At 34.1% G+C, this 13,453-nt stretch overlaps 1 protein-coding gene across 4 annotated transcripts in view; it reads right to left on the reverse strand.

The window, feature by feature from the left end:
* The window catches only part of CCDC172 (coiled-coil domain containing 172), a 64,409-nt gene that overhangs the window by 1,936 nt on the left and 49,020 nt on the right, over positions 1–13,453 (reverse strand). For all 4 annotated transcript variants that reach the window (XM_070595325.1, XM_008514534.2, XM_008514533.2 and 1 more), the window contains one exon: positions 489–576. In XM_070595325.1, coding sequence (XP_070451426.1) covers positions 489–576 — 88 coding nt within the window. The remainder of the gene's footprint in view (positions 1–488; positions 577–13,453) is intronic.

Here is a 13,453-nt window from a genome sequence, read left to right on the forward strand (position 1 = left end):
AGAGGTTAAAAGCAATTTAAAGTGCTCCCACACAATCCAAAAATAAGTTTCCAATAACTACATCCAAAGTTCTTGAGATCACAGGATCAAATATAATAAAAGTATAATTTATGCCTATCAAAAACAAAAAGCTTTTAAGTATTATGATAGTTAAACTCCGTTAGTGCATTAATCCTCTAATAACAGTTTCAGTCAAGGGAATGTTGCAAGGTCAGGTTTGAATTTTTTAACTCAGTTTGAAATTGTATATATTCTCTTTGACTAGAACTTGGTTTGTGTAGCACCTAACTCTCCAGGAACTCAAAACACCACACAGATTTACATTCTGACTTTAGTTTTGTTGTTGCTGTTTTGTTCTTTGTATCTAGTACAAATCCATGTGAAGGGCAAAATACGATGATGTTCAATGATGTGTGTACCAGTAAAACCATTATTACCCGTAGGTAAAACAATGCTGAACAGAAGTGAAAGAACCAATGATGGCTTACCAACTCTAAAGATTCTACTTCTGTTTGGAGAGCTTCATAAACACTTTGCATGTCATCTTCCTTATAAAGTTCTAATTCTCTTTTAAGTCTGTTTTAAAGGAAAAATTCGCCATATTAGTTCAGCAATAAACTTTTAGAATAATCTTTTATTATGTGGGTAGCGTCAGGTTTGCAGCTTCTATCATCAGAATTTCAAGGTAACACTAAGGAATTTGGAAAGAAATTTTAATTTTCTATAATTTTGTAACAACTATATAAAATTTTGGAAAACAAAAACCTTCCAGAAAGAAAATAAGGTAGATAGACTGAATAAATAATAGATGGTTAAAAATTTGAGGTTAATTAAAAGAGCAACATGGTTTAGTGGGAAAAATATAGTACTGTATGAAGACCTCTGTTTCAGTCCTGGCCACTAACAAGGTGAATAACCTTGGCTAAATCATTTAGTCTCTCTAAGCCTCACCTGAAAAATTTTAAGGACAGGAAAAAAACGACATCTGAGATCTTCTTGCTCTAAAATTAAACATTAACTTTATAATACACATATGTAATTAAAATATATTTTAATTTAAAAATAAGAAAATACTATCAATGTTCCTTTTCCCCAGTTAAGTCTCTAACCCTTTGAATGCTCTGAAATTCTTTTTTCAAAAATTATTTTATATCTATATTTAATGTGAAAAACAGTGAAGAAACAGTCTTTCATTTCTAGTATTATGACTAACATTCCTTCCAAAAAGAAAAACAAGCAAAAGCCATGAACTGTGGATGGAGAGGTGGGGAACTAGGGAGTGAGACTGGGTAGCTACAAGGTGAGGCTGCCCTGAGGGCAGATACCAAGAGTCATAGTGCTCTCACAAACCTAAGCAAGTTGAGCAGCCACAGGTGAAATGTATAGATCAGCTTGAACCTTTGCTGAGTCCTGACACTTAAGGGGAAGGTGAGGGGGTCCTAGGCCAGTTGCACTCCATGTTTACTGGAAGAAACAAAACAAAGGCCTCTCTGAAGGGAAGTTTAACATATTTAGGCCCACAGGCCTCTCACAGACTAAGAGCAAACAATGAGTTCACAATCAAAGATCACCAAGCACTTAAGAATGCAAGCCACCATAAGTAAAAGTCAGCAGAGACAATAAACAGCAGATTATATCCATAATATATGAAGAACTACAAGTTAATAAGAAAAAGACAAGACAATGGAAAATGGACATGCACACACACACACACAAACCTTCACCAGATTATTCACAAAAGAAGCTATCCAGGGGCCAGCCCGGTGGCGCAGCAGTTAAGTTCACATATTCCGCTTCTTGGTGGCCCAGGGTTCACTAGTTCGGATCCCGGGTGCAGACATGGCACCATTTGGCAAGCCATGCTGTGGTAGGCATCCCACATATAAAGCAGAGGAAGATGGGCATGGATGTTAGCTAAGGGCCAGTCTTCCTCAGCAAAAAGAGGAAGGTTGGCAGTAGTTAGCTCAGGGCTAATCTTCCTCAAAAAAAAAAAAAAAAAAGAAGCTGTCCAATGGCTAATAAAAATATGCAAGTGTGCGCAACTTCATTAGTTACCAAGAAAATATAAAGGAAAAACACAATGAAATGCTACTACACACCCACCAGAATAACTAAAATGAAAAAAAGGAAATTCCAAGTGTTGACAAGGATATGAAGAAACTAGAACTCTCAGACACTGCTGGCATAGGATATCATTTTCCATTTTTTCACTTTTAATCTATTTACGTCTTTATATTTAGAGTGGGTTTTTTGTAGAAACCATATAGTTGTGTCTTACTGTTTTACATAATATGATAATCTCTGTTTTTTAGTTGGTGTGTTTAGACCACTGACATTTAGTATAATTATTTATATGGCTGTCTTTATATTTAGAGTGGGTTTTTTGTAGAAACCATATAGTTGTGTCTTACTGTTTTACATAATATGATAATCTCTGTTTTTTAGTTGGTGTGTTTAGACCACTGACATTTAGTATAATTATTTATATGGCTGGATTAAAAATATAGCATTTTGCTAGTTGTTTTCTATTTGTTCCATCTGTTCTTTGTTCACTTTTACCTCTCCTTTTGCCTGCTTTTGGATTAACTGATTTTGTTAATGATTGCATTTTATCTCCTATATTGACATTTTTTTACACATATCTTTAAAATTTTGCAATGCTTGCACTAGGTTTATAATATGCATCTTCAATTTATTACTGTACATTCTCAAATAATATTATATTGCAGTACTTATAGTATAAGAACTTTATAACTGTATATTCCCAATTTCTCCCTCCAGTTTTTTTGTTCTATTGTTATCACAAATTCTTCTTTTACACATACTACAAACATCAAATATATCACTACTATTTTTGTTTCAGTCATTTATCTTTTAGAGCAATTAAAAATGGAAAAAAGTTTTCATATTCACCTTCATTTTAACCATTTCTGGAGCTTTTATTTCTTTGTGTAGCTCCAAGTTTCTATCTGGTATTATATTCCTTCTTCCTGAAAAACTTACCATAGGCTTTTTTTGTAATGTAGTCTATTGGCAAGGAATTCTATCAACTTGTATTTGTCTAAAAATATCTTAATTTGCCTTAATTTGTGAAAGATATTTTCATGGAGAATTCTGAATTGACAGTTCTCACTTTCAATCTTTAAAGATGTCATTCCCTCATGTTCTGGCCTGCACAATTCCTGATGAAAAGTCTACTGTAATTCTGATCTTCATTCCTTTGTGTGTAATGTGTCTTTTCTTTCTCTTTCTTCCTTCATGATTTTCTCTTTATTTTTATGAGGTTTGAATATGATGTGAATAGATGTTTGCTTTTTAAAAATGCTAATGGAGTTCTGTGAGGTTCTTGTATCTGTGCTTTAAAGTATTTTATTATTTTTGTAAAATTTTCTGCCATTATCTTTAACATATGGAACAGTACGGATGAATCTCAAATGCATTATGCTAAATAAAAGAAGCCAGAATTAAGAGGCTATATTGCATATTATTCTATTTATATTATGTACTGCAAAAGACAAAATTAGGAAAAGAAAATAGATCAAAGACTGAGTGCACATTGCAGGCATTGGTTATAAATGGGCAAGAGGGAACATTTTGGGGTGACGGAAGTATTCTATACCTTGATTGTGGTGTTGGTTCATCACTGAATGTGTTTGCCAAAATTAACTGAACTGTATACTAAAAACAGTGAATTGTACTGGATATAAATTAAACTTCAATAAGCCTGTCTTTAAACAAAGACAATGAGAGTAATCTAGGTTCTCATAGGATAATAGCAACCACTAAATAAAAACTCTCTCTCCATAAGAAGACCAAATAAAGCCACCCATAAGCCATACCTACAAGCTAACTAGGAAATAGAGGATATTACAAACTTGAAATTACACCTAAGTAGGGAAATAAACATCTAAATCCAGCAGAACCAGCTCTGAAGCCTACACCAATGCAGAGGGTGAAGCAGCAATTAAATGGAAGATAGGAGAAAGAAGAGGAAGCGGGACATGGAGTGATGAGACACAGGTTCAAAGGCCCTCAGAAAGAGAAAGTCTCACCCTGTGTGGGACAACAGTGAGGACAGGTCTGAAGCCTCATGGCTCAGAGTACTGGCTTTTGTAAAATCGAGGGAAGTTTTCAATCAATGGCTCTCTTATTTGGGGGGTCTAAGTGTTGTTGTGGTTTTTAATTTTATAATTTTCTTTTGTTTCTCCAAGGCCCTTAATTTTCACCTCTTGCTTCTTTCTCATCTTTAAAGGTTGTAGCCCTTTCCAAGTACTACTTTTCATCCAATAACCATAGCTGAAATGGATAAAATTTTCAAAGAACTATACTAACAATAAAAAAGCAAAAACACTTTCAGAGATCAGATAATCCCAATACTATATAAATTGGCCCAGGGTATAAAAAATAAAAAAACAGTCAAATTCTTTTCAAGTGTAATAGTGATACCTAAACCTGATAAAGACAGAAAGATAGTACACACATCGCACCCACCCACCCCAACATATGAATACTGATGCAAAAATTCTAAATAAAATATTAGCAAAAAGAATCTAATACCACATTAAGTAAATAATATATTATGACCAGTTAAGATTTATTCTAGGAATGAAGGTATGGTTCAATATTAGAAATTCATTAATATAGTTGACCTTATTAGTATTTCCAAGGAGAAAAATAATATGGTCACCTCCAGAGGTGCTGAAAGGAGCTTTGAAATATTCAAAACTTATCTCTGATAAAAACAGTCAATAAAAATCAGAATTAATGGATGCTGTTTTATATTGTTGTTTTTGTTGTTGAGGAAGACTGGTAGTAAGCTAACATCTGTGCCAATCTTCCCCTTTTTGCTTAAGGAAGATTGTCCCTGAGCTAACATCTGTGCCAATCTTCCTCTATTTTTCGTATGTGGGACACCACCACAGCATGGCTTGATGAACAGTGTGTAGGTCCACACCTGACATCCAAACCCGAGAACCCTGGGCCGCCAAAGCAGTGTGTGTGAACTTGACCACTACACCACCTGGCTGACCCCTGAATGTTGTTTTTAAATGATAAAAAGCTCATGTCAGAGGCTGGCCCTGTGGTATAGTGGTTGGGTTTGGGTGCTCTGCTTCAGCGGCCCAGGCTTCCTAAGTTCAGATCCCGGGTGTAGACTTATAAACTGCTCATAGGGTGTCCTGTGGTGGTGTCCCAAATACAAAGTGGAGGAGGACTGGTGCAGTTGTTGGCTCAGGGACAATCTTCCTCAGGCAGAGGGAGGAAGATTGGCAGCAGATATTGCTCAGGGCCAATCTTCCTCACCAAAAAAACATGTCAGTCCTAAAGTAAGCATCTTACTAGGGTAACCCTAGAGTCAATCCCCTTAAGTTCAGAAACAAAGATGCCCACTGTCTCTACTACTTTTTAATATTTTGATGGAGAAACTAGCCATTGAAATTAATCTAGAGAAAATAAGTAGAGGAAGAGGAATTTTAAAGAAGAAATAAAGCTATCTCATTTTTTGGTGATTTGACAATATACCTGGAAAACCTAAGAATCAATGTTACCAGCAGTAACTAACACGACTTTTTCTTGGATAGGATGTCATAAAAATGTTAATTATCCTTAAGTTAAGTAAAATTTAATTTGATCCCAATAAAAACACTAACATCTTGTTTTTTCCTGGTGCTAGGCAAATCTATTCTAAAGTTCACACTATAAAAAAATAAACATTCTAGGAAAGCTCTTGAATGTTTTTTTCAATGAAAGCTCTGGAAAAGAACAAACAAAAAATGTTGACTAGCCCTGCCAGATATTAAATCATACTATTAATCCTTTATAATTAAATAGTGCAATAGTACCATATAAATAGAGCAGTAGGACATAGAAGATGGAAATAGACCAAAGGACAAGTGGACATTTAGTATGTGATAAAAGTGGCTCCTCAAATCACTGGGGAAAAAAAGATGAGCTTTTTAATAAACCGTGTTAGGAAAACTGGATAATCATTTGCAATGTGGATATAAATGGACAGTCAAAGCTAAAACTGGATCTGTATCTCACAGCATATACTGTGGATCAATGATTTAAATGTAAAAATTGAAACAACACAAGGACAAAGTAAAAGTATAGGTAAATTCCTTTATAAGCTGGATGTGGTCAAAGACTTTCTAACTACGACTCAAAATACAAATGCAATAAGAGTATTAAATTCAGTTACAGAGGCCAGCCCCGTGGCCACGTGGTTAAGTTTGTGCACTCTGCTTTGGTGGCCCAGGATTTCACCAGTGCTAATCCTGGGCGCAGACATGGCACCGCTCATCAAGCCATGCTGAGGCAGCGTCCTCAGCATGTCTAGAATATACAGTTATGGACTGGGGGGCTTTGTGGTGAAGAAGAAGAAGAAAAAAAAGAAGACTGGCAACAGATGTTAGCTCAGGAGCCAATCTTTAAGAAAAAAAATTCAATTACATTTTTTAAAATTGCATAGCAAAAAACATACATAAAATCAAAAGATGAATGACAATCTAGTAGACAATATTTGCCACATATCTCACAGATAAAGGTCTAATCTCTCTAATATATAAAGAAATTTTATAATCAAAGGAAAAGACCAAAACTCTGTTAGAAAAATGGGGACAAGTCAGAGACAGGCAGTTCACAGAAAACAATATACAAATCATTTTTAAACACATGAAAAATGGTCAATTTCACTCATAATAAAGGACGTGTAAATTTACTACACAGGGATATCATTTCTCATCTATCAGATTCGTAAAACTTCGAAAACTTAATAACACTCTTTTGATAAGGTTGTGGGGAAACAAGTGTACTCAAACAGCGCTATTGGGAATTCAAAATGATTAAACCTAAACGGAGGGGGATTTGGCAATATCTAACAAAACTATATTTATATTTTTCTTTTGATCCTGCCATTCCATGTCAGTAATATACCCTATAAATACAAAACAACATATGCACAAAGTTTATTTGTAATCATAAAATACTGGAAACCTGTATCTGGTCTTATGAGACTAGTTGAATAAACTATAGTATATTCATATAATGGAGCATTAAACAGTATAAAAAGAATGAAGATGATCTGTTTTAACTAATATGGAATGAATTCGAGGATATATTGTTGAGTGAAAAATACCAAGATACAAGAGATTATATATAATGTGTTAACATATGTGAAAGAGAAAGGGATATAAGAATACACACTTACCTGTTTATTTTTGCAAAAGGAAACATAGGAAGGATAAACCTGGAACTAGTGAAAATGGTTACCTACAGCAGTAAGTACAAATGGGGTGGAAGAGATATGGACTGGAATGAAACTCCTCAAGGTGTATCTTTTTACATACTTTTGACTTTTGAATCATGGTGATGATTTATTTACATATTTAATGAATAAAATTAAATCAATAAAGATTAGAAAAAGAACTATCACTTATATTTTATTCTTGCCAAAAAAATGCTTAACCTGGATCTAATTTCAAAGGAACAGATAAATATAAATTGCATGACATTCTACAAAACAACTGGCCTAGATCCTTAAAAAAAGAAAAGAAAAGGAAAGGTAACTATAAAGAACATTATTAAGATAAAAGGAGAAATACGAATGTAGACTGTGTAATAGATAAGAGCATCGTGTCAAGGTGACATTTCTCAGGCGTGTTAGCTGTGTCGTGGGGATGGAGAAGAATAGTCATGTTCTTGGGAGATACGTGCTGAAGTATTCAGGGAACAAGTGTTGCAGCAAAATGATACAGGAGGGTAGAGAGATAAAGAATTTACAGTTGTGCATGGAGCACACTTTTTTATAAATTTAATTTTTTCAAAATAAAACTTGGGGATAAAAAACTGTCTTTCCCCCAAAATGAGAAAATACAATAAACAATTTTATGACATAAATTTGAAAACTTAGGTAAAACGGACAAATTTCTAAAACAATATGACTTTCAAAATTTATTCTAGAAGAAATAGAAAGACTAAGCAGTACTTTAACTTAAGGAAAACCAAATAATTGGTCCAAAAATTCCTACAAAGAAAACACTAGACTCAGATGGGTTCAGAAGTAAGTTCTAAAAAATGTCACAGTTCCAAGAATAGATCATTCTAATCTCATACAAAAATCTTCCAGACAATTGAACAAGAAATAATACCCCTGTACTCATTTTATAAGGTTCATATAGTCTTGATATTGAAACCATATAATAGTACAAAAACAAAAAATTTAAGTCAATCTCACTCATAAATACAAACGCAAAATCATAAAATATTAGCAAAACAAATCAGCAGTATGTTAAAAAATATACACCATAGGGGCTGGCCCCGTGGCCGAGTGGTTAAGTTCGCGCGCTCCGCTGCAGGCGGCCCAGTGTTTCGGCGGTTCGAATCCTGGGCGCAGACATGGCACTGCTCGTCAGACCAAGCTGAGGCAGCGTCCCACATGCCACAACTAGAGGAACCCACAACGAAGAATACACAACTATGTACCGGGGGGCTTTGGGGAGAAAAAGGAAAAAATAAAAAATCTTTAAAAAAAAAAAAATATACACCATAACCAAGTTGAGTTATCCCAGGAATGTAATGATAGTTTAATATTTGTATATTTATAAATGTCATTCACCACATTAGCAGATTAAATAAAGAAAAATACATAAGATTTCCTCAATATATACAGAAAAAATTTTTGATAAAACTTACCCATTCATAACAAAAAAAAAACTCGTAGAAAACTAGAAGAAGAAGATAATTGCTTAAATCCCTTGAAATATACCTATAAAACTCTCAACAAAACATTCATAATAGGGAAAACCCAAGAAACTTTCCCTTTAAAATCAGCAACAAGATAAGGATGTTCCCTATCATCGTTTTTATTCAACAGTGTACTGGAGCCCCAATTCACAAGAAGACAAGAAAAGAAGTTAAAGGCATAATGACTATAAAGAAAGAACAAAACTATTATTTACAGATGTTGTAGTAGATGGTATATTCAGTGTTCCTCCCTACAGGATGCTATGTTTCTGCTCTACGGATGTCAGGCTTGGCCATCTGACTTGTTTTTGCCAACAAAAATATGAGCACAAGCTTTCTAAGCAGAAGTTTTCAGAGCAGACGCATGCTTCACTATGACCTCCTTTACTCCTGCGGTGAAACTGACTACATCCCAGTAGGGCCTGCTCCTTCACACTTGGTCACTGAGTGAAGACCAGGAGGAGAAGCGTGGCTAACTCCCAATGGACCTGTAGTGTGAGCAAGAAATAAACACCTGTTGTAAATCACTGAGATTTTGGGGTTGTTTGCTTCTGAAGCATAATTTGTCTAAGCCACAGAAAAAAATGTTAAAAATAATTCAGCATCAATGGCCACTAACATCCCAAAAATGAGAGAGAGTAGGCATTATAAGAGCCTCCTGACGGAAAAACACATCACCACTTTTGATATGGATTTGCCAAAAAATTCAACCTGAATTTGATCAAGCCTCTAGATCCAATTGCCAATTTACAAAAAATATATGTCAAATGAATATGTTTAACCATACAATGGGAATATAATCAACCACAACCAAACTGTGGGAAACTCTACAGGATAAAGAAATTTAATTTCCTCAACAAATAAATTACAAGTTAAAAACAGAAGGCGGAGCTTCTAGATTAAAAGAGATTTAAAAGACATATCAGCTGACTGTCATGTGTGAACGTTTTTGGAACTGAATTCAGACAAACAAAAAAAATGACATTTATAAATAATTGAAAACTTAAACATTGACTGGATATTTGATGATATTAACTACTGTTTATTTTATGTGTAACAATGGATTCTAGTTATGTTTTTTAAAGTTCTTACTTTTTAGAGAGACATAATAAGATAATAATATGATGTGTATAATTTTCTTCAAGTAATACAGGAGAAAAATGAGTGGAGATATAGATGAAATAAGATTGGCCAGAAATTGATAACGATTAAAGTTGAGGGATGAGTACATAGGATTCACTATATTTTTTCTTTTTTACTTTTGTATGTACTTTAAATCTTCTATAATAAGTTTTTTTAAAAAATAGAGTTTAGCAACGATAATGGCCATAAAGTCAACATACAAAAATCTGTTATATTTCCATGCACCAGCAATAAAAACAAAAAAACACATTTACAACAGCAACTAAAACTGCAAGGTATCTAAAATTAAAACTCACAAAAAATGTGCGAGATTGATAAACAGAAAATTATAAAGTTTTATTAAAAGATATTAAAGAAGACAAGTAAATCGAACTATCCTAAGTTTATAGACAGGAAGTTTCAGTTTAACAAAGATGTAAAGTCTCTCAAAAGTGACTACAGAGTGAGTGGAATTGTGACCAAAATAACAACAGAGTCTCATGGATATAAGGTGATTCAGAAATGTACATGAAAGCAAAGAGCCAAGTATAGCCAAGACACTCTCGATGAAGACAAAGGACAAAGAGGAGTGTCCTGCCTTATAACAAGACTCGCTATTACTTAAGTCTGCATGCGTCACTGTGCTAATAAATAATATTAAAACAACCACCTTTAAAAAACTCATTATAAAGTATCAGTAATTAAATAGTCAAAACTGAACGATATGCATTTAGTAGTGATTAAGACAGGTTTGAACAGAAATGAATGAATTGACCAATGAAAGAGAAGAGGAAATAAAATCCTGAAACAGATTCATGAATATATTATTCTTTTTATAAGAGAAGCGACTGTAGATCACTAGAGGAAGGAAAAACTATTCAATAAATCTGCTGGGACAATTTATTACCCATGTGGGAAAAAAGAAAAATGGATCTTACTGTACATTCAAACAAAAATCAATTCCAGATAACAACCTAAATGTGAAAAGGCAAACCTTAAAAATTATTAGAGAAAATATAGGAGAATATCCTTCTTATCTTGGGTAGGGAAAAAGCTCTTAAACGAGACACAAAAACACTAACCGTAAAAAGAAATGACAGATACTTTCAACTACAGTAAAAGTAGGAACTCTATTCAAGCACAACAGCATAAACACCAAAAAAAAAAAAAAGATCAAAAGAAAACCCTGATCAGGGCCAGCCCAGTGGTGTAGTGGTTAAGTCTGAGTGCTTGCCTTCATCAGACTGGGGCTTGAGGTTCTGATCCTGGGTGCAGCCCTACAACTGCTCTTCAAGCCATGCTGTGGCAGCGTCCCACACAAAATAGAGGAAGATGGGCATAGATGTTAGCTCAGGGCCAATCTTCCTCACACACACACACAAAAAAAGAAAACCCTCGTAAACTGGCAGAAGATATTTTCAATGCGTAACAGACAAAATCCAGAATTATTAAAAGATTGAAAATAAAAAACTTCTAGAAATCAATAAGAAAAAGGTAAATTACCCAAACAACCCAGTAGCAGAATAATTAGGAGGCATTTTACAGAAAAGGAAACATATGGTCCATAAAAAGACGAAAAGATGCTCAATCACATAGGTAGTCAGGGAATGCAGATTAAGACCACAAAATATCATCTTACATCCATGAGATTGGCAAAAATTATTAATTCTGAAAACAAAGTATAGAAGAGGCTGGAGATTAATGGGGAAGTTTACAATGTGCTAATGGAAGTATAAATTAGTTTAATCACTTTGGAAAATAGTTTGTCATTATCTTCTAAGGTTCAACATTCATATGCTTATACTCAGCAATTCCACCACGCATAACTAGAGAAACTCTTGCACATGTGCACTAGGATGATCACAACAGCACTGTTTGTGATGACAAAAACTGGAAATAACCCAAATGTGCATTAACAAGAAAAAAAATTGTGGTATATTTATACATGTACGCTCAATAACATGGGTAAATTTTAAAAACAATGTTGAATGAAAAACAAGTCCCAGACAGTGTGATACCATCTTTACACAACTCAAAAACAAGCAAAAATAAACCAATATATTGTTTTAGCATGCATATAAATGATGGGCAGCTCATATATATAAATACGTGGCATAAATTTAAATAAATCACAATGAAACAAAGAAAATTATACATAAATAAGAAAATGAATCCACTAAGTCATATCTCACACATACACACAAGAAAATGAAACACAATCTAGGACAGTAAATACATTTGGGAAAAGAAAGGAAGTATGGGATAAAGGAGGAGCCCATAGCTCACACAAGTTATTGGTAATGTTCTAGTTTAGTTCACAGGTGCTCATTACGTTATTATACTTTAGAACTTACATATACTTAAGGAAGAAAAATATAATAGTTATAGGGATGGAGGGGGAAAAATACCCTACATATGCGAAGTTCATTGTGTTCTGAACTTTTAGGAAGGTAATAGTAAGTAAGAATTCTAAAGGAATGCTCAAGTAGGAAAGATACAGCAAGTTATTAATTTTAAGCATTAGATTTTCACACAAGCATAAAATCCCTTGTAATAAATATTTTTAAAGAGTAAGTGGAAAGTTAAATGGAGAGTTACAGTGTACTGCAGATGCTGCTGTACAATGCACTTAAGGCTTTATTTTCATATATATATCTCTTCAAATAAAATGGTAGGGATCTTTCTTCCCACCATACCATCAATACTTGCCCCTCCCCTTTTTCAGTTCAAATGGACTACAGGTTCTGTAAGATCTTTCATGCCCATCGGAACTGGGCAGTGATCGCTTTCCCTTTTAGTTAGCTAATAATAAGAATGAGAGACTACTGAAATTAAAGAAGGCATTTAGAGCAAATTATAGGAAGTATTTCACTCTTCAGCATATAATCAAGCTGTAGAATTTAGATGTGCACTTAAAGATTGCTGTTGCTAGCTTTAAAAGGGGCTAGATGATAATGGTATGAATATTAATACATTTGCAGCTGGCCAAAGCTCTACAATGGTAAGCAGATCTCACGCTTCAGTGCATAGACTGATTGCCTACAGGAGTCAAGAAGGACTTCCTTCACCTACTGCACAATAACTAGGGGCAGTTTGCACTGGTTATTATCACTTTTTTCTGAATCATCAAATAATGACAAGGATGGGCCAACACTGCTAGTTAGTTTAGCAAAATTTATGTTCCATGTATTTTTACGATTTTATGCACCATTCCAAATGTTTTTCAGTTACCTCTAAGTGCCACAGAAAAGCCTTAACTAAAGAATACTCTTTTTAGCTATAGAACTGCACAAATAATAGTTAAGCAGAAAGAAGGAAAATTTTCACCCAAAGTCCTAGTACACAAACTCAAATGCTATTAAAATTTAGGTCTGTTTCATCACAGTCTGGTGTTTCCGTATAATAGTGATTATGTAATCTTGCCTCCTAGTTTTTTCTTTTGCTTAATGCTACCATATACAATTCCCCCAGTTGTTTGCACATGCCAATTAATACCACTGAAGATAATATGTAGTAGTCCAAGTGGCCATAGTACAGTTAACTTAATCACTCATTTATGGTACAGCATTTAAGTTGTTCCTATTTTTTT

Source organism: Equus przewalskii, chromosome 1 (assembly GCF_037783145.1).
Source record: "Equus przewalskii isolate Varuska chromosome 1, EquPr2, whole genome shotgun sequence".
NCBI classification, from domain to species: Eukaryota; Metazoa; Chordata; class Mammalia; order Perissodactyla; family Equidae; genus Equus; species Equus przewalskii.